At 40.6% G+C, this 26,392-nt stretch overlaps 1 protein-coding gene and 1 non-coding gene across 3 annotated transcripts in view; both read right to left on the bottom strand.

Moving 5' to 3' along the window:
- PDLIM5 (PDZ and LIM domain 5) overlaps window positions 1–26,392 on the bottom strand; it is a 187,639-nt gene that overhangs the window by 108,207 nt on the left and 53,040 nt on the right. For both annotated transcript variants that reach the window (XM_077815040.1, XM_077815041.1), the window contains exon 3: window positions 21,543–21,694. In XM_077815040.1, the coding sequence (XP_077671166.1) occupies window positions 21,543–21,694 (152 nt within the window). The remainder of the gene's footprint in view (window positions 1–21,542; window positions 21,695–26,392) is intronic.
- Window positions 19,219–19,321, bottom strand: LOC144264444 (U6 spliceosomal RNA). The gene has a single exon (XR_013346048.1). It is a non-coding gene; the product is annotated as a U6 spliceosomal RNA (small nuclear RNA).

Here is a 26,392-nt window from a genome sequence, read left to right as displayed (position 1 = left end):
AGCCTGCTGCCACTCTGGATAGCGGCACGCTGAGCAGCAAAAGCCTGAAAGACTACAGAAGGAATACTGGAAATATCAAAATAAAGTTAAGCAGAGATTCCCCTGTGTGGTACTTCCGTTGTGTCTGTCTTATTTTTTTAGTAGCATTCAAATGCATTGAAGGAGAGACAAGTGGTACCTTAAATGCCTGGTGAATCATTATGAAAAGAATGGGTAAAAATGAAAGGAACAGGTCTGCCCTAGGTATTATCAGTTGAATTCTTTGATTTTGTTTTTCAAATAAAATCACTTAGGTGACTCATACAATGAACAGGATTAATAAAAGGTATATCGTTGAAGTCTGTGGCTACCTGGGCTCACCCTTGTAATTCCTCTTGGTCCCAAAGTATGTAAATTATCCATTCTATTTCTCTTACTAACAGAGAGACAGTCTCAAACATTAAATGTACACAAAGTCAGCCAAAGCTGCAGAGATAATATACATGTTTAAAAAAACAACTTTGCTTTGATAGTAAGTATAAACTGATTGGTAAAATGCACCTCCATGCAAAATGGCATTGCCAACTGCAACTTTCGCACTCTCTTGCTATAATTTTTTTTAAAAGAAAAAAGTCAACGGTTCCTTCATTTATTCTGACCTTGAGCAAATGTGTTTTGTGTCTGCAAAATAGCAGCTAATGTCAGAAGTAGCTTAGGGCCAAACCTGCAAATGTGTCTCACTGAAGGCCATCTGTACTTCCACAGGAGAAGCTTTGCACCTTCTAGAACGTCCACATTTTGTAGACTATTGCTCCACATCACTACAGGCCAGACTAATGAGGACTACTATGTTCCACAGGCAGCAGTTCTAACCAGCAGAGCCACAAGGAGCTTACATTGCATTATGAAAAAATTTGTGAAATACTTATTTCATCTGAAATTCTTTCTATGTCAGTATTGAAGATTAATTAATACGCCCAACTAGAGACTGTGTGAATATATTACACAGCTTACATGTAGTGAACAAAGCATTTTAAATTTTCATCTTTTGTAATTTGTTTTATTGCCAGCACTATTGGTGATGAGCCAAAACTAAAATTTGGCCTTTTTTTTTAAAAGTGCATTTTATTTTCTACCTGAAGACAAGTGTAAGTTAGAGACATAGGAGTCCATCCTTCCTGCTAAGGTAAAAACCTGCTAGTTTAAATACAGCCTCATGGTCATAGGAAACAATTTCATAATTTCCCACAAAATTCTCCACCACAACATTGCATTAACATGCTTTACCAGTAAGTTTGCTTAAAGTAATTTTATAATACAATTGCATGTGGTACCTGAGTATATGGTCTGCACTGTATTTACTATAACAATTTCACATGTGTCCACCCACTATAGGTAGGGCCCTACCAAATTCATGGTCAATTCTGGTTAAATTTCATGGTCAAAGGATTTTAAAAATCATAAATTTCAGTGTTTCAGATATTTAAATGGGAAATTTCACGGTAATGTAACCGTGGGGGTCCTGACCCCAAATGTGGTCATTGTGGGAGGGAGCCTATTGTACCAGGGGGTCATGGTATTATCACCCTTACTTCTGTGCTGCCGCTTTCAGAGCTGGACAGCTGCTGGCCGGCCACCGAGCTCTCAAGCCAAGCTCTGCCTTCAGTGCTGAGCTCCCGGGCAGCAGTTGCCGCTTTCCGGCTGCCCAACTCTGTGAAATCTGGTCTCTCCTACAACAGCCACATTTCACGGGGGAGATCAGATTTCACGGTCCGTGATGCATTTTTCATGGCCATGAATTTGGTAGGGCCCTAATTATAGGCCACATTCTGCAATCACGTTATCTGCACGCTCACCTATTGACCTCAGTGAGCGTTACATGAATATATCTGTGGGCAATACTTGACCCCTACTGTCCATACCCGAGTATTCTTATTCGGTCTTAAGAACTTATGAAGCTTTACCAGCTAATGCACAAAATCTACTCACCGATCCCTTACCATGAGGGCTGGTGGTAACAAAATAAGCTATGTTTATATTCAGTGGTTAACTAACTAACATTGTTACTGTGATGCTTAGGGTGCCCATATTTTCCAAACAGATGTGACTATTGTTTCATCTTCCCTTCTTTAGTATACCATGTGTATCTTTTTGTTTTCTTCCGTCCCAGCCCCAACTGTAGGCCCTTCTCCTTTATTTTTATCTCCTCCTCACACCTCTGCTTTAATGCTACTTAATTTTTCCTCCTCCTCCCATTTATCTTGTCTTGTGTTCTCTATTTCTTCCCTCTGTTCTGCAGGCTCTCTCCCTGATCTAACATGATATGGAAGATTTTTGAATGGCAGGCCTGTGTTGGCTCCCATCCAGACCTCCTTTCCTCCAGGCTTTTCTGTCAAATAACTGTCCCACATATAAGGTGAAGTACCAGAGCCAGTGTTGCTGAAGCCGTGTTGGTCCCAGGATATTAGACACACAAGGTATGTAAGCTCGAAAACTTGTCTCTCTCACCAACAGAAGTTGGTCCAATCATTTTTTTTATATATATCCAGGACAGACCCAGGTGTCCTTCCTTCTGGCTGGCTGCTGTCACAGCCCAACAGTGCTACTAAGGCTAAACAGCGCATCAACAGGAACAGATGTTTTAGGTTTATATTGGGGGGGGGTGGGGGGGGGAAATAATGAAAAAATGCCAGTTTCATCATCTCAGGTAATACAATAGAACAGTTCCTGAAAATTAGGAAAAAAATCCAGTATCTATGAAGCTTAGTCACCCTATACAAAGTGCAAACACACCTGCCCAAGCATTCATTTAACTGTCAAATTAACTTACTAGTCTTTTATGGGTTAATGAGATCTTGTGGAAAACGACTGATTTGTAAAGCTGTTACCTTCCTCCCAACACTTGGAAAGAGAATAACCGATATCTTAGTATATGGCTGGGAAAAAGTTAACTATCAGTTGCAGGCACATCTCTGAATTCAAGTGTTTCAAAGACTGAAGTGAAAATATTATACATTAAGTTTGCAGATATAAAATGTGTTGTTATATATTACGTGTAACGTTCATTTCACTAAATTCACAAAGCTGTTTCACATGAGAAATATAAATTTCATTTCAGATTTTATGTAAGAAAAAATACGATAGTAATCTAAAATCATGAGTTATGTCTGCTCTCAGTTACGCTCATAAAAACATTCTTCAGATTTCTAAAAATCAGCAGTGCATCTCTAACAGGCTATCACACACACAATTTCTAGTCTCTCACTGTGTAAGCTTATTGGTTGTAAAAGTCCTAGATAAAATATAAAGTAATGTTTGAGCTCTCAGTTCGATTAGAAGTTGAAACCTACTGTACTTTCCCCCTTAGAGCACATTAATGTGAAATAAGAGTGAGACTGAGAATCTTGTGTTAAAGTTTATGAAAGTTCCACGATTCTGTTCGTGTTACAGTGTGTAATGCTGTGGACACATGCTGCTTTGGAGGGCAGAGGTCAGTCATAATTCCACAGCAGCATACAGGCAGAAAAAAACACAACCAACCACCTCTGAGAAAGACTTTTAATTGTCCTACTACAGTTAATTATTCTAGTCACAAACAAACATTTGCTTGCAAACCACAACACCTGCACACGTAACTAATAAGATTGAAAGTTTGTATGCATACATGTGAAACATGTACATACAAATACACACACTAAGAGTCATATTCCTTTCCATTTTCCTTAGATTTCTATTTTTGTAGACTCACATCCTCTTCCACATTTCACACATGCACCAACCTAGTTCTTCCAATGTTCAGGTTAAACATTTTTAGGTTTAAAATTCCATTTCATGGGAAGAATGTTATGTTAGTCAAATTGACAGCATGTCAAAACTGAAGGGAAAAAATGCTGAACAGTCATTGCAAGTTTAAGGTTCACAGGGCCCTAAAAGGAATATTAAGATCCAGAAATGTTAAAGCATGTAAATCTGTTGTAAATTTAAATGCAGTGAAGAGACATTTAAACCATTTGCAAGTTCACATTTAGTAGAGAGACTACACTCAGCTGAGTTACTCATTCTACAAGAATGCTGAAAAAACTTCAAGACCTAAATTTACTCTAAAACTTTATGAGGCACAGAAAATGAAAAGTTTTGCTGCCATCAGCTTCAATTTTCTCAACTCTAAGCCACGTGCATGCACGCGCACACACACACACACACACACACACACACAAAACGTGATTCTACTTATAACAGAGTAAGATTATGCGACATGCACAAGAATCCAAATTCAGCTCTGGTCAAATATGCACAACTTTCATGAACTTCAATACGAGATATGCTGGTTTCCACGAAGACTGAATCTGGTCACAACTAAGGACAATTACCTCTTCAATTATATGGCACCATCTTCCACTCTAAATGATCTTGCAATACTTTACATCACACTTGTCAAAAACTTTCAGAAAGAGCAAGTTTTAAAGATCTGTGGGCCTATATACTAAAACAGTTTACAATAAAAATGTTTTTAATTCTGATGAAGACATACACTTCTTGACATTCTAGTTTCTCCAGTTGATCAAAATTTACCAAGTTCACTTAAAAGCTATGTGCATATGTTCTTGCCTTTCCTCCTTTCTTCCTTCTCTTTATACCTACTTTGCTCTAATTCCTTCTCCTGTTGGCAAGAAGGAAGAAACATTACTTTCAATTTTGTGGGAGGCCATGTAAGTTCCTAGAGAGAGGGAAAATACCACAGCATTTTTACCTTTTCTGTCATATTCTTACTTTGTTCAGCCAATGTCCCTTGCTCTTTGCCATATTACATTATTTTCCCTCTTGTTCCCTTTTTCTGTTCTGTACCTCTACACTCCCAATTTTATAATCTATCCTCAATCACCCTGCTTTCACCCACACCTTCCCCCTCATTTTCTGCTTTTCCCAGACACACACCTTGGAAGTCCATTACACTGCTAAGATCAAATAGGTTTAATGTATTTGTTTGCTGAATTAGTATATGAATAGCATGTTGATGAAGTCTGATGGTGATAATCTACATTTTCAGCTAATAATAACCATGGAGAAGCATTGCAGGGACACCGGACTGATTTCAAACACAAGGGGCAGGGAAGGTGGTGTTCAGTTGGCTTATATGCCATGGGGAAAGGACCATCCTTTTCTAACCACATGTTAGGTGTGGGGTTCCCAAAACGAAGCAACTTCTGAAGGTGCTTAGCTTTGTGCAAGTGCAAGCCATGCCCCAGCAGAGGATGAGAGAGGCTCAAATAAGAAAAAATGAATATGGCTCTAAGAAGGGAAGGAAATGCACGTAACGAGCAACTGCAATGGCTTGGTTAAAGAGTAGTCAGATACGACTAAATTACGGTTCGTATAAATCCGTGCCCATGGAGTCCAGATTTGAATCCAAACTTCCCCTTCATTCAATAGCGTGTGGATCTAGGACAAACCCATCACAAAACATAAAAAGCTATTTACATTATATAAAAATGAATAATGAAAACTGGTCATTCCCTGTTTACCTTGCTATACAACAAGAGAAAAAGGAAATACAATACTTGTTGATTCTAAACTTTCTTGCCTTCAACTTCATCAAGAGGAAATATTTGTTCTTCACACAGGGTAGTCAACCTGTATAATTTGCTATTCATTGCTCTGAGATAATGAGTAGTGTTAAATACATTAAAAAACACTGACAACACCTAGATTTAATTACTAGCTACAGATATTTAGGATAATTCAACAGTAGCCTCCTGCTTCAGCACATCATATTTTCTTCCCCGTTCAGAGTTGGGAAGGAATCTTTTCTTCAGCAACTCAGCATCTCTTCTCTCATGGACTTTTTCTTCTTTTTTCCTCTGAATCATCAGGTACTAGCTGTAACCAGTTTGGGTACAAGACTAGTTAGAACAATGATCCAATATGTTCTATTCTACCATTTTCAGATTCTAATATTGCTTTCAGACTAAAAATCTAAATCTTCTTGTAAATGATTCTTAAAAAGTAAATAAAGATACAGGCAATAATTAATCTGAGAAGGAAGACGCAGAAGAAACTGAGAAACTGTTAGTTACAAAACTATTTCTTTTATTCAGATTAACTGATCCGGGGTGGAGGGTGCAGAGAAGAACTAAAAAAAACAACCCCCAACTGAGTAAGTTTTAATCCATGAAGATTTTAGGAACAATTACTCATAACAGTCAACTCTGATTAGCTTATTGTGAATATTAGAATAGTTTCACTTATGTAACATCTTCCTTCTTAGAACCTCAAGGTATTTTACAAATCCTGAATCAAATTAGCCATGATTTCTTGAGAAGTAGTGAAGTATAAATCACCATTTAATAAATGAGCGTGCACACACACACCAACCTACATGATTGCTGACGAGTCTGTCTACCTTAGGCGGCCACTACACAATCAACATAGAAAATAAAAACCAGAAGTCCATGAAAGCCATCCCCTGAAGAATGGGGCACATTTCCTTAATTAAATGAAAAAATGTCAACAACATGATGAGTATGTTTTAATAGTTTCATAAACCATTGAACACATACCCATCTACAGGATTCTTTATGAAAGGAAAAGACCCAACATAAATTACTCAATTAGGCTATGAGTTTTCCTCAAAACAAAACAAAAGCACCTAAAGTAATTTGTACCTGGAAAACTGCACCGACAATAAGAACAAACAGTACAAGAAGCTAAAATGCTGAGTATCCTATCACTTTGATTTGAGTAGTATTTATTCCTTTACATTTTGGATGCCAAGTAGCCTTAGGGCTTCAAGTCACAAAGCCTCTCTCTGCATCTCCCTGCTTAACCATCCTGCTTTCTCCCCCAACCCAGGGTGGTGGTGGTGGTGGTTGGGGGGTGGGGCGCGGAGGCAGAGGGGAGGAAGGTAGTTAAATAGCAAGAGCCAACTATAGCCCCCATGACTTTTTTACGAAATTGTATTGCAGCTGACTGAATGTCAGCCAGCTGGGAAATAAAGGCTGCCTCTGTGTTAGGCTGTCAGGTGAATAAGTCCTTGGGTCACTGCAATGAGTGTCCTGGCTATATATGGGAACAGACCAGCTATGGAATGGCTCATCTGGCATTCCACAGCTACCAGAGAGGAGATACTTTCTCCTCAGAATAGGAAGTTGCCTCTTCTAATTATGAAGCAGAGGCTCTGAAGCATTGCTATGTACTTGTAGTTTTCAACAGACTTGTTAGATCTGCATAATGGAGAATTTTAAAAAATATTTTAGAAATAAAGACTCTGCAGCAATAATGTTAGAGGTACTTCTAATTAAAGAGCACTTAGAAACCAGCAACCAAGGAACGGTCACTGTGAACCTCAAACATCTAAACAATACCAGTAATAGTACATATTTTTGTTTGTATCCAGCAAAACCAATGAAAAAGTGTTCCAAACAACAGGAATGTAAAAGCAACCTCAACAAACTAACAAAACCGACTACAGTGGTATGTAATCTGGAGAGAGTTACTGAGCAGTGGTCACAATACTACTAACACTAGTTACTATTAAATTAGATATTTTTATATTACATTTCAACTTGCAAGTAAGTTGGCTCTTTCCATAAGAAATAAATATATCCATGTGGAGTACATCAGATGATTCCCCACAGTCCACAATGATATTTTCCCAACTCAGCTTTTTAGAATTCTGAAACACAGCTGAAAGTCATTTGAATTTGCAGAAAGTTATTTCAACTAAAAAGAAGCTTATCATTAACATTCCTTTTTTTAGTTCTCACCCTGCACTTAGAATATAGTAGGGCCTGATCCTCAAGTGGGGTAAGTCAGTGGCGCTCCACTGAAGTTAGTGGAGTATGCCACTTCAGATCAGCTGAGGATCTGTCCCAATTTCACGGAGGTTCTCTGTTTGGCATAATATATTAGAAATTAGTTATAACATGTTTGATTCCTGTCTACAGAGCAAACAACATTTTAAAAGAAGGTTGGAGTACAACTATATTAACTTGGTGCTTCACCACGCTTCTAGGGTAGACAGACCTTTAAGTGAACTATTCAAATAATTATCCTAAAATTAGTATTGAAGGCTAGCACTAATTTTCTCACAAGCTCTCATTAGTTTTCGACTAGCAATAGTACACTACTGTTTACACTACGTCTAGCTGCTTACATGACACCCCTCAGGGCAGGGGTGGGCAACCTATGGCCCGCGGGCTGAATCCGGCCCGCCAGCTGTTTTAAGCCAGCCCTTGAGCTCCCACTGGGGATCAGGGTCTTCTGGGGCTTGTCCCGCTCCAGCTCTCTACCCAGGGAGCCACTCCACGTGGCTCCCAGAAGCAGCGGCATGGTCCCCACTCCAGCTCCTATGTGTAGGGGCAGCCATGGGTCTCCGCTCTCCACTCTGCACTGCGGCCAATGGGAGATGCAGGGGCGGTGCCTGCGAACAGGGCAGCATGCACAGCTGTCTGGACATGGCTCCATGTAGGAGCCAGAGTGGGGACATGGCACCTGCTTCTGGGAGGTGCTTGAGATAAGAGCCACCCGGAGCCTGCACCCCGAGGCTCCCCTGTAACCAACCCTCTGCCCCAGCCTTGATCCCCCTCCTGCACTCTGAACCCCTCAGTGCCAGCCCAGAGCACCTTCCTACACCCCAAACTCCTCATCTCCAGCCCCACTCCAGAGCCCTCACCCGCTCCTGCACCCCAACCCCAATTTCATGAGCGTTCATGGCCTGCCATACAATTTCCATACCCAGATGTGGCCCTCGAGCCAAAAAGTTTGCCCATCCCTGCCTTAGGGTAACATCCGAGCACCCCTCCACACACGTACAAAAAAGGAACTCTTTCTTCCGCCTCGCTTCTGCCTTTCTGAAAAAACAGCTTGTTGAGTTTACAGTTTTGTTTGTGTGTATTGAGGAATGGTGACTGGGGCGGGGGGGGGGGGGGGTCACATGACCTTCCCCAAACATATAGGGTGTGGGAGAGAAGAAAAGCCAGCATCTGGAAGAGAAGAGGCAGGGCCAGAACGCCTCCTCTACTGGCTATGCTGCCTGGCTGCTACAGTCTCCCACTCCCAGGGGAGAGCGTGGGGGCCCCGGGCTGGGGCAAGCAGGAGTTAGGTGGTAAGGCCACGTGCCCCTCCTTTGGCTGGTGCCCCTTTTGTGTCCCCCTCCCCACTAGTCGCCAGTTCCATGATCATCCATCTCTTGAGAGAATAACATCCTTTGTCTATGTCCAGCTCTTGTGAAAGTTCTGTCTTTTGTGTTCTCAACTCTTCCCCATGGACAATTTTATTCCTCCAGTGAAGTGTGACTGTCATGGGAGGTCATGGTTGCACATGGAGAAGTGATCTCAGTTAGCAAAGGCCAGTTCCAAGGAGGATTCTGAATATCAGGGCACAAATCTAGAACAGGATTTCATTCAAGGACAAGCCAGTACAGACAACACAACATACAATATATGTATATTCACAGGCTGCTGGATTCTTAGTTACTTTAACATGGCTTGTCTGTTTTCACTTGTAGTGTCAAGTTTGAAACTACACATAGCGATAACCATGCATTCATCAAAACTAAATACACTAAATAGTTAACAGCTGCAGTATCAAATGAATAGGACTAAAAGCATTCACTGTATTGGACAAACACATACTACTCCAGGCAACTTCTGCATCCCATTTATCTACCTGAGGAGGACAAGTTCTTTAAACCAGAGAAATGAAAGCACTGCTCCTATGGCATGCCATGCACAACTGGTTCTAAATTTGAGAAGTGTTTTTTTCCAAGTAAATACAACTAACATATACGGATTTAACTCTGTCCAAAATTATTTCTAATCAGTGACGACTATCCTATCAGAATAGTGTATGTGTGAGGAACCCTTAGAAGCAAAACCATAAACTTGTCTAAATTACAGAGACTTGGATTTTTCTAAAATCACTCTTTAGACTTCCTTTTTAAATCTCCAGAGATTCATCAAAAAGATGAATGATTCAAGACTTGTTCCTTTCATTCACTCATTCTTTCTTTTACCCCGTACAACCAGTCTGGTATTTTTACAGCCCCACTACCATCAGTCACTGAAACAGCTAGATGAAAACATAATATATTCCTAAGTACAGTAAAGTTAAGTGTGTACATTAATTTAGAAGTTGGATGAAAAGTTTTACAGTTCTGTTAACATTCTTCTCACAGTTGGTCGTACTCAGTGCTTTCCATATACTCACATTCTATTTTTCCTTTTTATTCAGTTTAACTCACCCTCCAGCACAGTTATCTTCTATATACTTTTATACTCTATATCAGTGGTTCCCAAACGTTATTAGTTCACATACCACCTTCTTATTAAAAGAAGTTGTGAAGTCAATTGATGGAACATCAAGCTCCCATGCAACAGTTTGGGCATCCCTACTCTACATCTTTTGTGTCTCTAAAGATTAATGCAGTACCCTGGACATTTCATAACACAATGTGACATTTCATGAGCTGGTACCACTTTCCTCATTCCCACTTATTGTTTGGCAGACACGCAAAAGTATCCCATCAAACTGCTGACCTGTCATTTCAACTCCTCCGCCCATGTCCCACCCCTTTCATTTTTACCCTACCAAGTCTCCTTTTGAACCTAACTGCAAGCCTTTAGTTTGTCAAGTTCACTTAGCTGCAGCATGTCTTGTGGTTTTTCAAATTGCTAGTTAGTACGAAGCAAACACTGTTCACCACAAAAAACAGTTTAATCCCAGCTGGAAGCAAGAACTGTGCCCTCCCATTTATTTAAATTTGCTGATCAGACTTTCTAAGTCACAGCATTGTCAGCAAAACCCATTTGGCTGTTGAACTAAATGGCACTAACATCAGATCGTTCCTCAGGGGAAACGTGCATAAACTCATGCACTAGGACACTTTAGCATGAAAAAAAACAAAAAACAAAAAAACACAAAAATCGTTCAGCTTTTTAGTTAGCCTTGTAACTAGTGTTTTATCCCAGATAACTTAACTTTAAAACTAGGCAGAATATGATAGATAAAATATAAGAAAATTCAAGTTCTTGGGTTATACTGAATAAAGAAAACACAAAGGCCTGTGGACTTTAGAAAATCCACTGGGACAGGAAAATAAGTCTGGTTCATATAAGAAATGTACAGGCATGATCCTGAGGTTTATGAAATCAGCTATCGATCTGTGCCGCAGTACCTCGATAAAAAAAAGAAATCTTCTTCTTCAGTCACATGACAGTCAAGGACTTTGCTTGTCCTTTTAAACCATAGCAATCTATGCTTGGAAAAGGAGGAAGTTTAAGACAGCAAGACTGGTAAGAGCAAACTAAAGAAAAAGCCTAGAAGCTACTTTTCAATACTTTTGCTTTCACAAGTGCTGGCAGCTCTCTTCCACCAAAACTGGATGCATGTACACAACTCATGCAATAACTTAATGAGTATAGTTCACATAGGCATTATGTGGAAAGATGTTTCTGTGGCTGAGGTCTGGTTTATGCTACAGACTTATATAATTACGTCATAGGGATGTGACAAATCCACACCTGAGATTTAGTTGGGGATTGGTCCTGCTTTGAGCAGGGGGTTGGACTAGATGACCTCCTGAGGTCCCTTCCAACCCTGATATTCTATGATTCTGAGTGACCACAGTAATACCAACCTTACCCCCTGTGTAGACATTGCTAAGTCAACAGGAGAACCTCTCCCGCCAACATACCTACCTCTCGTAGAGGTGGATTAACTAAACTGATGGGAGAGCTCGCTCATCAGCTTAGAGCATCTTCATTCCAATGCAGCATTTTAGGTGTAGACTTGCCCTTAGATTCTTCTGCAATACGCAGAAGGCAAACTAAAAGCTATTTTGCAATCAACATACAGATTTAAAATTTTTATTAAAGCTAAAGTTAAAAAATATTCTATAATAAATAGGTTGGGAAAGGAGTGTCTGCACATCGGGGTATAGTGCTTAGATTCTCCACAAATACAAAATTTGTTTTTAAAAGTCATAGGATACATAGAGTATATAATCAGCAATAACCCAAATTTAGATGAATAGATTTAACAATACAGTTTACATATTAGAATATGAATACTTGGGTACATCACTTGTGTAAAGTTGTACAGAGATTGGGTTGTGGAAAGCAAAATATATCAATAAGTGGAGATTGTCCCACAGTAATTGAGAATTAGGTTGGCTGTCCATTTAGAAAATACAATCCATGAGGAAAGCATTAGTTACTTTCCTGACTGTGCTTCTCATTGGCACTCCAGCTCATCCCTCCTGGTATTGCCGATATTTGGTGATGGGTTCTATGTAGATGTCCCTCGACCAATACCCCAGACTGACCTACCCCGGACTGATCTTGTCCCCATGTCCCCCGACACATCCCCAGCATGTCCCACTCCATTCCTGTACCCATCCCCTACTAATGCACCTAACCTCTCGGCAACCAAGTCAGGTAGCTTCCCCCTTGTCATGGGGTCTGGCAGATAGAACATGGAGCATACAAAAAAAGATAGCCTCTCTGCTCCAATTTCTGGTGCCTAGCACCATAGCGTCACCCAGAAACCAGCAGAAGCAATTTCAGGAAAAGTCCAGCTCAGCACCTAAGCCCTGGACTCTCTAGAGCATACTCTGTATGGACAGTCTTTGGAAAATTTTGGGGACAAACCCCTAATGAACACGTGCAAATGGTGATTTTCAGAGATTTACAACTTGGCCAAATTTGGGAGGATTTTCAGAGGGATAGCAAAAGCATTCTTTAATTTCAGGTTCCTGCTCCAAAATACAGAAGAACTAAAGCTTCCCAATTAAATACAAGAAGTTAACATTGGCAAAACTTTTTCTCCTAAACCTTATTTTTCAGAAATGGCTCAACTGTTTTTGTTGAAACATTCCATAAAAGCCTGTGGCAGACAGTCAGCATGGAAAATTTCACCCTGAACGGTTAAAGTAAAACAGGCAGTGCTGCCAGTTCTAGTTATAATAAAGTCATTATCCTCAACGCACAATGGCAATGTTTAAATTTTATAAGAAGTCTTCAGCAATTCTGTTCTTCAGTTAATTCATTTTGCAGCATTAGCCCTGACACTCGGGGCTTAATCCAATATCCAACATCCTTCCACTTCATTCAAAGGAACGATGTTGGATACTGGATTTAGATCAGGATACTAGTGACCGAGGGAGAGATTCACAAGACTGCCAATTGGAACCTCTAGATTCTTTCCTGGGACTGCCAGCAACGTGCTGTGTGACCTACAACAAATCCTTTAATATCTCTGTTCCTCTGCTTAACCTTCACTGCAAAGAAAAATCTCTTTTGAAGCAAGAAGTATTATCTAATTAATTAATGTTTATGAAGAGCTTTTAAGTCTTTGGATGAATAGGGCTACAAGTGCAAAGTATTATAATGAAAGGTGGATTCCAGGAAAGGCTGGCAGAGAAGATATTAGCTATGCACTGTCAAACTAACACAAAACAAAAAAAAAACCCAGACAACTTGCAGATGATGCTCAAAACTGAATTGTTGTCTGAAACGAAGTTGGACGGTCTCTTATATTCTATAGGTAAGTATGTACACAAGCACAACAATTTTTATAAACTTTAACAGTCATTAAAACTAAAGAAAGAATTCCTATGTATGGGAAGGGAAGAGGACCATAGTAAACCAAAGCTGGACAAAAGCAAGAGTACCTCTCAACATAAGTTTCTTAAAAGATTACCCTTATGCAGCTCATGGGGGAAAAAATCCCTACCCAGCAGCCTAAAACTCAAACCTGACAGTAGGAGGTTTAACCATCATCTACTGTGAAATGTGTATTGTTAATAGTTTCAGTCTGTTCAATAGCTTCATATGTTCGTTCACGTTGCTTATTAAAATTTGCTCAACCTTTCAGTATTACTCAGCTGTTAAGCGTGTTTTCAAACCCTTCTACGACAGGGTAGCTTTTGAACACTTTAGAAACGTAAGACTTCAGCTTCCCAACATACTGTTGTATGAAAAAACAAACAAAAACCAAAAACAGAGAGACTACCAGAGAAGCAATAGGGGACAAAGAGCAGATAATCTTGTGCAGCCTTAGACAAGTCACTTAGTCTCGCTGGGCCTCAGTTCCCCATCTGTAAATTGGGGATATCACTTCATTTCTCCCAGCCCTTCTCTATATCATTAATTTAGATTGTAAACTTTTCTGGGCAAGAAATGTCTCTTATTGTGCATTTGCCTAGCACAATGGGACAAACAACAACAAATTCAGAGTACTGATAAGGTCTTAACTCAGCAGCAAAGAACCCTGTCTGAAATGAGTTGGAATGGGAATGGTTTCCTTATATATCACGGTTCAAATCATTGCACTGGTCAGATGGAGAAGCCATTTTTGCTGTGACTGCTGGTGCCAAAGACGCTGTAACAATAGGCCTTTTTCTTAGGCGTAGCAGGATTAGGATAATGTCCTCTTGCTGTGCCTTGGTTACATAAAGAATCTGAAAATATCAAAAAAGAGGAGTCCACTAGGAAAAAGTCCCAGTACTGTCAATTTCCAGTTTTATCATGAGGCATGTGATACCTTAAAACTCCAACTGCGCCAACCTCTTGAGAAAAATCTTTTTTTTTTAAAAATGAACAACAAAAATGAAAATTCTAGTTTTGCTGGGTTGTGGAGAAAAAGGCTTGAAAACATGAAGCAAGTGCACAATAAAGGCTCAGAAACCAGAAAGCAAATATAAAGATGGATTTTAAAAAAATCGTGACTTTCTGAAGCCTTATTCATGATTTCTCAATACTTCAGACTGGCGACATTGGAGCCATGTCTTCCAGGGCAAATCCGGATTTATGCAACTATCAATCTGAGAGCTCAAGTCTCAGAAGCATCCAGTCAGAACAAGGTTCCAGCCTCACCATGAGAGCAGCACATAGTTAAAACTAAGTTTTATCATTACTTGTTACTTTAATAGTTTAACTCACTCAAAAGTCAGGTAGGTACCTCATCGTAGAGCTATCGGACACCATGCCTGTCCCGAGGAACAGACATTCTAAGTACAGACTTGACACAGGGGAACATGGGTTAAAAAGACAATCGGGATCAATAATAACTGGGCCTCACCAATGGAAGCTATGGATGCTCAGAACCTCTAAAATCAGACTGTCCTGGCATTCATTTTCTATGAACCAGTGAGGGAGCTGCTAAAAGGAGCTTACAGATGAACTGTGCTCAAAGCAAAGGCAAACCACCACACAGCCTGCTTCTGGCTCTTCAAGTGAAACAAACAAAAAGCCATACAAAACTGAACTCATCTTGTTCGCTTAGACAATGAGCCATTATGCAGATTCTGGAAAAATCACACATACAAAACACATTGGGAGGAGGGACACCACTTCAAAATTCTGGATATTTTCTTGACTGGAAATATTTTCAACAGGACTATTCACATGCATAAGTGTTTATAAGATCAGGGACTCAGCAGGCAGGACTTATATAAAAGAAGTTTGGTTTTTACAAATGGTACCTTAACCTTTGTGTATGGAATCAGTTTCTCCCTCCAACAGAACCAGAACACACATCAAGATAACCATTCTTGGGAGTTAATGTGGGATTTTCACAAGCGCTCAACGGTGACTAACTGTACTCCCACTGAAGCCAAAAGGAGTATTTTTGAAAATTCCATCCTTAAGCACTATTTTATAGTTAAAGGAAACTCATCCGAAAAGTCACTTCAGCATCTGATCAAGATAAAATTGTAAAACTGCAGAGACTTTTTTGGTGTGCAGCATTGGTGGATACTTGCTACTTCAGAACACTAAACCTTACTGGACCACAGAGTACTCTACAGTCTCTTCTCAATGCCTGTGTGCTTCTATTAATAGTAATGGAATAACAATTTTTTTCCAGAAATTTGACTGATATGACCTCATGTAACGGTAATATCCAAGTTTTTTACCCTTCTGATTTTTGAGAACCGTAAAAACACGGAGAAAGGATTTTGTAGAAATATTCCCCCCCAAACACGTTTAAAATAGAAATTCTGACTAGCTTCACTTCCATAGCTTACATAATTATTTACTCAAGCTTGAAATACATTAAAAAAGCCAGCATCTGCTTTCTACCCGTCTTCAAGAAAGTACTTTGACTGAAAAATAAAATATCGGGGAGCAAAAGAGCTACAAAGTCTTTGAGAGGATGGTGAGGAAAGGACTCATCCCATAAAAGGATTTTTTCAGAACTTACAAAAGGCATTTCACTTTTACAAAAGAAAGGATCTGAGGAACCGAACTGCAAATTTTACAAAAGCCCGTTATCTCAGCCACTTCCTACATGACGAATCAGCAAAAACAAAATTATAGTTCCTAATGAAGAATGCTGGAAATATGCCCTTATGCAACATGCCTTTTAAAACACAAAAAAAATTATGTACCTGAAAATACTTTTAATATTATTAGAGACCTACTACTCTGCACATCTGGCAAGTATGAATTTATACAGCTGTACTTCGGAAGCCTCCAGGAAAGGATCCCTTTTTAACTGTGATACTTGTAATTCTGATTCCTTCCCAGGATAGCAACCAATTACACATTTGACCAATATATGGTACTATTTTATTCTGAAAAATAAAGTAATTTATTTTCCCGAAAGAGGCATACTCTTCTGCAAACATTTGAATGCAAATTGCCAATTGAACTGGTTTTCCACAGAACATAATGAACACTAGCTGTGCACTGAAAGTAAGCATTAAATAATAAGTTGTTAAGACTTGAAGAAAGTCCAAATGAGAGAGACACATTAATAACCTGTATTTGAAGATTGCATTTTCCTAAGGCCTCCTCACACAGTCACGGACCCCAGTCCCACTGACTTCAGAGTCCATGCTAGCACATCCCAAAGCAGGACAAGGCCTTACACGTTCTCTGGACATGAACTCTGTCTTCCTGTCCGCACAGATAGCGTCTCACACATGGAGAGTGCTTAAGAATACACATATTACATTAAATTTCATAATTTATGTGCTGTGGCAGAACTCCGACCTTGTCCCCATGGGTCTCGTGCTTCCAGGCAGTTTATGCTAGCCTCAGAGGCTCACTGAGATCCTCCATGTAGCCCTTCTCTCTCTAGGGCCAGGGTTACAGTCTACTGAGCCCCTTTCATCATAAGCCAGCAAGGAGGTTGGTGAGAACTCTCACAGTCTCTGTTGTCCCTACGGGCTTCTTCCATAATAGTTTAGGCCCCTGTCAGGACAGGAGGCTAATCCTCCCCTCCCAGGAGGTGTTTCTGCAGTGATGAGTTGGGGGAACCCGGGCCCGCCCTCTACTACGGGTTCCGACCCAGGGACCCTAACGGCAGCAGCTGTTGGCAGCCCACCTTTCACTGCCAGAGTTGCTACATTTCCCTGGGCCACCTCCCCACAGCTCTCCCACTTCTCTCTTCTTCACCCTTACCTTAGGGCTCCCTTACCAGTGGCTTGAGGGTGTCTTCATTACCCAGCCCTTCAGCCGCACTTCCTCTCCTCTGGCTCACCTCAACCTGACTAAAGTGAGTCCTTTTATAGTATCAGAAGGGCCTTAATTAGAGTCAGGCGTTCACATTAACTTAATGGCCTCACCTGACTCTTTGCAAGTTAATTGGAGTCAGGTGTTCTCATTAGCCTTAAGCAGCCCCTGTTCTGGTCAGTCAGGGAAAAGAAAACTGCTAATCCAGTGGCCAGTATATCTGCCTTCTGCTACTCTGCTGCACCAGGCAGAGTTCCTCTGGGCGGCGTCCACTGACTCCCTTGACGCCTTTCAGGAGCAGTGCCTTTGAACACACTCCTGTCCCTGTTATTTCATTAGTTGTCCCCGTAATCATTTGGTGTCCAGGTCCTGTGGATCCCCCTCTTAGGCTGGGGGGAGATCCTTTAGCAGTGGGCAAGCGTTGCCTGCCCACTTCCCGGATCCCAACAGGGCTACTCTGTTGTACCCAACTGGCCTGGGTCTATCACAGTGCAGTACCAGGTCTACAGTTCAACAGAAAAAAGGACTTGATTTTTCATTTAAGTATGTCTAACCTTAGAAACATGCACCACACAATTGCAATGACAACTCAAAGTTTTGTTATGGTAGTCAAACAGCTGCAGAAGCATTTCTGACAACAGTAATAAACGGAAACAGTATTTTCTAAAAAAGCATCAAGTTTCATACTTTATTTACTAGAATATCTCCTTTGCCTGGCATCCCTTTCTGCATATCACAAAGCCACCATGATTTCAACAGCATTAAAAAGGAGCAATGAACCACCATCCATAAAATGCCCTTCCCTATCAGTTGGGCAAGCCACCTCCCTTGCCTCATTCAATTCCTCCTAACCTCTCTCCCCTGAGTCAACCCACACACAAAAAAAATCTTCCATCTTCCATCTTGCCTATGAGGAATGAGGGTGTGGAAAAATGTTAACAGCACTAGTGATGTATTTTAGGAGTTAACATGCTAGCTTATTGTAATGTTTTAGTCTCTCCTCCCTCTCTGCTCCGTTTATACACCTTACCTCATTGTTTAATAAAATACAGACGCCAACCCTGCACTAAGAACCACACCCCTGCATCCAAGTAGAGCCCCAATTACTTCAAATGGGACTCCACACGGGCTCAGGGATCTATCAATTCTCCGTGCAGATTTGGAAATTTAAAATTGTAAACTCTTAAGAGCAGGAACTGAGTCTGGGTTTTTGAGAGTTGCCCAATATTTTGCCATTCAAATTAAAAATGGCAACACCAGGACCAACGTAACTTTTGAAGATTGCCAGCCCCAAAGAAAACATTCCACTTTGTTGGGTGGATTACACAGACAGTAAATTATCTCCTCATGAAATATCTCGAGTACAAGCAGTTTCATCTTGGGAAGGATTCCCAACTTCAATTATTTTAAAATTTAGAAGGATTATATCAACCTGCATCAGCAGATAACCCAGCTATCGTTAATCTCAGAATACGCGAACTAGATAAATTCATGGAGAATAGGTCCATCAATGGCTATTAGCCAGGATGGGCAGGGATGGTACCCCTACTCTCTGTTTGCCAGAAGCTATGAATAGGTGACGGGATAGATCACTTGATGATCACCTCTTCTGTTCATTCCCTCTGGGGAACCTGGCATTGGCCACTGTCGGAAGACAGGATACTGGGCCAGATGGACCTTTGGTCTGACCCAGTTTGGCCGTTCTTATGTTCTTATGAAATGCAAGCCAAAGCATCAGTGGCATAGGCAAGAAACCTCCCCTGGTGCAAAACAGAGTTTGATGCCAGTTATGGAACACTTCACTAATTTGCATGTCATCCTTGCGCAGGGGCCATGCTAATCTTTTCTGTATCATTCCAATTTTGGTATATGTGACAGGATGACCCTGAAAGTCAGAACAACAGTAGCTATAGTTTTGGGAATTCCCTTAGGCCTCCTTATCTTAGGAGTGGAGAGGCTAGCCTGAGCTTTAGCTTCCAGAAAGTCCACTGAATTAGTGAATCCAGGCTGATTATCAGTGATTGCAGCAATACCATAGACATTTAGGTATAGAGAAACATTTTGGGAGACTTCTGTGTCACCAGTACTGCCTCTGTCTACTCCTTGGATACATCATTAATGGACGGCTTCTGAGAACTTCACTTCATAGTTCAGAGTACTGTCCTCTTTTCCTCAGTTTACTTGCTGATATGCTTTGAAACACAGCTTATTCCAGGAATGACAGAGTAGGAATAGGTTTCAGGGACTGACTAGCAGAGATGCAAAACAGGAACTATGAGAAAAATAGGAGAGAAAGCATCGCAGCGTCCTAAAAGCATCAGAATCTTTGACACAATCTGACTACTGCTTCTACCTGACGCATCAGAATGATGTAAGAGTTCAGGACTCCTAATGGAGACTTTCAAAGAGAAACAATATGTACTGATAAAATCATAAAAATTCTGTGTGATATGACAATGCAAACAAACATGCACATTTCAGACAGATTTCCCCCACCCCCACCCCCTATTCTTTTGCTACTCCTGCAAAATTTCTGGAAAGGGATCCAGACTCTGTTAGAGTCCTGAGCTTTCCCTCAAGAAAAACCTTCTCCTCCAACTGAAATTAAGTTTATAATCCAAGAAATATAAACCAGTGAGTATTAGTCCCCAAATCCACTTATATAGTCTCTGGTTATCTTTATTTTACCCCTTGTTCTTACTGTTTGCCCTGGCCATCAACTTCTCAAGCAAAACAGCTTCAGATCCAACATGAATAACATTGTTTTATCAGCTGTCACTTCTTCATAGCCTGCCCTGAGTACTTGTTTAAAAGAGCAAGACTGGACTATTTCCTTTAAAAAGGCTTTATCTTTTTAAAAGATTACATTACTGCACAGGATTATCGGCCTTCCAACTGCAGTTTGTTCAGAAAGCTTTTTACTTGAATGCTCATTGGTGTAGACTCACAATATAAACATAAGATTGCAAACATCTGAGAAACCATCTGTAACAGGCTGGCACTGTTTGCCTGAAACATCATTTGCAGATGCTGATCAAGCTGGAAAATGTTCTGCTGACTCAAAGGCGTTCTCTACACTTTTCTTCCCCCCCTAAAATTCTTCACTAGTGCTAATAATTGTGGGTCCAATAGTGTTGGCTGCCCTCTAGTGTTTTAACGACTGTTGCATCTAACGCCACTCACAGCAGGACTTCTAGGAGACACATTGGTCTCACTGTTGCTGCTAGCACCAGTGGAGTTTTAGGGGGAAAGCTAACTGTAAACAGAACTGCTGAAACAAGCAGCTTTTTCTTCCAGCTAGACATAAGGGAGGAAGAAGAGACTCGAGAAAAAGAAAATCTAGGATGTGGGCCGAACAGTCAGAAGGAGGAGCTGCAGGAGCAGGCAAGCCTGGGAAAACAAAAGTTCAGCTCATATCCCATACAGTTAGATTTTATGAACAAAACCAAAGCTCCAAGAAGGGAGAGAGGTTCGGCTTAACACAGTGGCAACTACAATAGAACGTCAGCATTATGAACTCCCCAGCAACGGAGGTTGTTCATAATTCTGAAATGTTTGCAACTCTGAACAAAACTTTATGGCTGTGCTTTCAAAAGTTTACAGTTGAATACTCATTTCCTACAGCTTTGAAACTTTACTATGCAGAAGAAAAAGACTGCTTTAAAGCATCTTAATTTAAATGAAAGAAGCATAGAAACAATTTGCTTACCTTGTCTTTTTTTCAAACTTTCCCTTTTTTTTTTTTTGTAGTTTATATTTAAACACAGTACTGTACTGTGTTTGGTTTTTGTTTTTTTGTTTTTTTGGGGGGGTGGGGGAGAGGACGGGATGTCTACTGCTGCTGATTGTGTACTTCTGGTTCCAGATGAGGTGTGTGGTTGAGCAGTCAGTTCATAACTCTGAAGTTCTACTGTATGTCCGACCGCAGGTGAGGAAAGGCAGCCATCTGCTCACATTTGTATCTAACCATTTGCTAGATTCAATGAATACATCTAGGCCTACAATACCATTATCCTTCAATTATAGTCAGCAAATGCACGTATTTAGCTAAATGATTTAGAGGTGTTCCTTCTTAAAACAGCAGATATGAAAGAAAAAAAATCTTACCTTTGCAGATTCATGTTCAAGTTGCCTGTACAGGCCTTGATCTTGTTTTGTGCTTCCAGATGAGTCATCCCGTCTGTACTTGTCCCATCAATGGTGAGAACCACATCACCTATCCCCACCTGGGCTCTAGCTGCCTTGCCACCATCGCTTAACTGCAATGTCACAAATGCAATGAGTAAGTAGCATTCTTCTATGGGTCATGTGAGCATTCTTTGAATATAAAGGACACACACAGTTATATGCATAGCTACCTACATTTTTTATTCATAAACACACACATAACGTAGATGATATAGGCACACACCTCTTACAGGAGAGCACCACCTCTCCATATAAGGTTATTTATTATATAACTGAATTCTGTCTTTATGATCAAATAATAAAGGGGACTATTGTCATATTTACCACTGTGTGGCACACCTAGAGATATCTGTTTCACAGAGAAAGGAATTTAGGACTTGAAGACACCCATGCTTAGAAATCAGGGAGCAACTTCCATTTCAGAATCCAAAGGGGAGGGCAAGTGAGGTACATATCTGTGACTGAGAGAAGAGCTGCCCACCAAACAACCGCTATCAAGAAGCGGTCTATGTTTGAGAGTCCTCAATCTGTAGACCTTGAGAGATCATTTAAAAAGAGGTAGCATACTGTAGAAGACGACAATTACTTGCATTTTAAAAAAATTCTGTGTTGACACTCCAGACTCTGCCTGATTCATAAAAACAATACACAGCTCTTTCAAAAAGGGAAATCCCTCAGGAAATTAAATTTTTAAAAATATGTGGAAATTGTCAGGTTTGACACCTGCAATGGGTCAAGAAAGCCAGTCTCTTAAATACCAAGATGTCTGGTGTTAGAAGTACTGCCATACCAACAGTACTTAAAATATACACTGAAAGCCTTTTTTAAAAAGATGTACACAGTGTGTGCTTGTATCATGGTACCAAACCGTTTTGTTGATGGAGGGATTAAGGGAGATGTGCCATTGAATCAGATTTGGACTCAACGATCTCAAAAAATTGCAGGCCAGCACAACTGTTTTTGTCCTCAATTCAAACTAAAAGGAAATATGGAGAGTAAAAGATAGAATATTGAGTGGCGACAGATGGGGGGGAAGCAGACAAGGGATAAAGAAAACCTGCTTGTTCCAACAAAGTTTTGAAATTATTATATGCAGCTGAATTGCTATTTGTACAGAAACAAATTTTGCATCAATCGTCAAAAGGGGAGCTGTAATTCGTCAAGAAATCGCTGTGTAGACAAACCTTTTGCTCACACTCCTCCACTCACTGCATCGTACAGTAAGAAACCAAGTTACGGTAAAATATTGGCTCAAGAGCCCATTATGTGTGAAGAGAAGTATGACTACACAAGTTATACACTAATCAGACAAAAGTACGTACAGCTTCCTGCCCATCCTAGCCAGCATTGACAAGCTCTAGCTCCTCGCCCAAAACCTGCTGAAAAGCATTACTAATCCCCAGCCTCAAACAGGGTGTGACAGAGAGGAGTCTTACTTCCCTAGATGTGCCCATTACAAATGATGACTTTTTGCGGGAGGAGGGAGATTGAGACACACCTATGAATGTTTGGCCAGGTCTGATCTCATTAATAGAGATACATAATTCTTACATTTTGTATAGCACTTTTCATTTGTAGATTTTGAAAGGCTATAGCTGTATATAGTATGTACAGCTCTCAACCCTAAATACTGAGTCAAACCAGAACGTACCTAATTTATAGTTACATGACAGAACACTAATTATCAGCTATACAATAGAGCTGATCAGCAAGGGAAACAGAAAACAATGCAAGAAACTTGAAGACCTTAGGAGGAAGGAAACCCTAACCCAAGCTGTGTAATGTTTTTGTTTCGTTTTGTTTTAAAAGCATTGCTTTTATAAGTGCAATCGCACCCACGCCATATGTAAATGCATAGAAGAAAGAGTATGTGGAATTGAAACAACAGATCAAGCTAGGTACTTCCATAAATCTCTCTCTGAATCCTTGGGTTACTAGTTTCAGTGCTGTATTTACAATACAGAGCACGTTTCCACCAACTCTGAATTGCAGCTGTTAAACCAAGTTATATTTCCCATTCCATATTACGTTTAATAAAAAGCATACTGATCACAAACTGCAGAAAGGATCTGAAACAGAAAAGTGAAAATGTCCCACCACTTAGACTTAGAACACCACATATAGTCTGGATAGGTCATTTAATCTAGGACTGGAGAGACAGAGAGATCCATCAGCTGCTGAGGCCAATCATTGCTGACACCAGCCCCCCATCAGCAAATCTTTCTTTGGCCCCTCAACAGAGACTGACTTCATGGCTTGCAGGAAAGATCTAGTCTTTGCCAAACAGGGGTGTTCAGAGAACTTTCTAACATGTACAGCAAAATCATGCGTCAAATTTCAGATTTAGCTACTGTTTGATTCTAAAAGACTAAAACAAGTATTTAAGAGGGAGGTGATTTTTTTTAAATCCAACATAATGCCAATTTTCCCAGAAGTAAGAATATTGCTCTAAAATGTTTTCTAAGTCCAGATTTAACAAAAACTAGTTCTTGATTTGGGACCAACTTCATAAGTAACATTACAGAAAATGTCTTCAGTACAGTTTTTTTTAAACCAACAAATCAAAAACATCACAACAGAAGCTAAACGTTTGTTTTGCTTTCTTAAAGTTTATATAGTCTATCCGGTACCCTATTCATTTTGCAACATGCAATATGCTAAATTTGCAAGAGAAGAGTCTCTCGTCATCTCCATATTGTGTGTTTTAAAAAAACCATTTTCCTAGATAGATGACTCTTTCTAGATAAAGTGTATATATCAGTGGCAGTGGATCAGATTTGCCTCAATGATTTTTACCGATCAATCAGTAAAAAAGGGTTAGTTAATAATGTAATTATTTATTGTCCACCAGTGTGATCAGAATCAGGCCAATGTCTCCTCCTTCAAATAGATAAGGATAGACAGGCAGCATTCATGAAATAGCAAGTGAATTAGAGACTGAAATATGTAATTGGAAGTTATTGAGAAGACAAAAAAGCAAAATAGAAAATAGAGATGGAAAATACCTGTTATCGTTTCCATCCTCCCTGTCAATGCGGGATTGTTCCCTATAGTATATTCTTGAATATTTTGCCCAGTCTAGTTTCAAATGACTTGTGTAATGAATTTTACTCCTCTTCCTAGAAAACCATGCCACAGTCTAACACCCTCTACCCCCCCACCCCCGTCCCCCAATACACAATATTCAGCCTAAAGTTTCCATTGTCACAATTTCTACCATTACTCCTACTTTTAAGGGTAGGTCTCCACTACAAATTTACATCAGTGCAACTGTGCCGCATCTGGTGAAGATGCCCTAAGGCGACAGGAGAGAGATCCCCATTGGCTTAACTCCACCTCCACAAGAGGCAGTAACTACACAGGCGGGAGAAGCTCTCCCACTGAAATAGCACGGTCTACATGGGAGGTGAAGGTCGGTATAACTAGGTCTCTCAGGAGTGTGGATTTTTCAATTAAGTATGTACAACAGACCAAGCCTAACTCACTGGTCTACCCTAAACTCCTCTTCCTCCTTGACTTCTACCCCTCAAGTACTTTTGACAGTGGACAGGCTACATGAGTTTTAGCTCTCTCCATATTTCTTTAACCATTTACTGCTCTTCCCTGAATTTTCTTCAGTTTTCATCTGAGGGCTCGTCTAGATGAACTGTTAGCATGGGGCAAGCCAGTGTGTAAATTTACCGTGCACTACTGTGCTGCACAACTGCCTATGTGGAGCTTGCAATCGTGGAACAAAAGTTCACTAGTGTGCACTGACCTACTCCCATTTCTAAGCGGAGTAGGTCAATGTGCAGAAAGCAACTTTTAGTGGATGGCAGCATGGTCCACATGGGCACTTAATGAGTGGCAGGCTAGGTTAGGGTAGATTTACACCCCAGTGAGCGCACGACAAACTGTCCAGAAACGCCCTTACATTCAGGGGCCCTGAGCACTATGTAAAATAAGCAAGGGCTCAGCAGCGCCACAGAATGAGCAATCTCCTGTCTGCTCAGTAATGTGCTTCCCCTCCATCTACAACTAAAGCCGGGCCAAGTTTTTCAGACCTATAGTTTTATTTGCAGTTTTGGGTCAGCCAAAGCTATTTGCAAATTTGACAACAGATGAAAGTTCAGGTTAAATTCATAGGGGATTGCCATTCACAAAATAGTAGGTGGACAGCAATTCCCCCTTATACCTAATAGAGTAGCGGTTAGGGCATTTGCCCGGGATGTAGGAGATTAAAGTTCAAATCCCTGCCCTGGAGAAAGGACATGAGCCCAGTAACCACCAGGCTGGGGAATCCTGGGTTGGTTTTCTCTTAGCCTCTCCTGTTGAAGGTGTTCAACTTTAGTTATTTACACAAGTTGGAAACAATTTCAACAGGAGAGAGACACAGCCCACTTCTAGGCCACCTTAGAGCTTGATAGTTAGTGCACTCACCTGGGAGGAAGGAGACCTGGGTTTAAGTCACTGTTCCCTTCCATCTGCTTTGTACCACTCAAGTTGACATCTATTGTATCCAGCTCTTCCGGGACTCTCCAGGTGTAGGAAAATCCATAGGCAGTGTAAGGCCAATATAACCCACCATCATTAACACCTACCCCATCCCAATGTTTAGTTAGGATACATCTATGCTCCAGAAATCTTCTGCTCCTGGAATGGCCTTTGGGGACTGTTGTATCTGGAGTCATTTAGAGCAGAACTGAGGTTGCACCTAGCCAGTCCCAGAACCAAAGAAAAGCTATTTAAAATCACCTTTGTGTTACCCACTCCCTCCTCCTCAAAACAGC

The sequence above is a fragment of the Eretmochelys imbricata genome, chromosome 4 (assembly GCF_965152235.1).
Source record: "Eretmochelys imbricata isolate rEreImb1 chromosome 4, rEreImb1.hap1, whole genome shotgun sequence".
In the NCBI taxonomy this organism is placed as follows: domain Eukaryota; kingdom Metazoa; phylum Chordata; order Testudines; family Cheloniidae; genus Eretmochelys; species Eretmochelys imbricata.
Note: the sequence above shows the minus strand (reverse complement) of the source record. Positions and strands in the feature narration are given on the sequence as shown.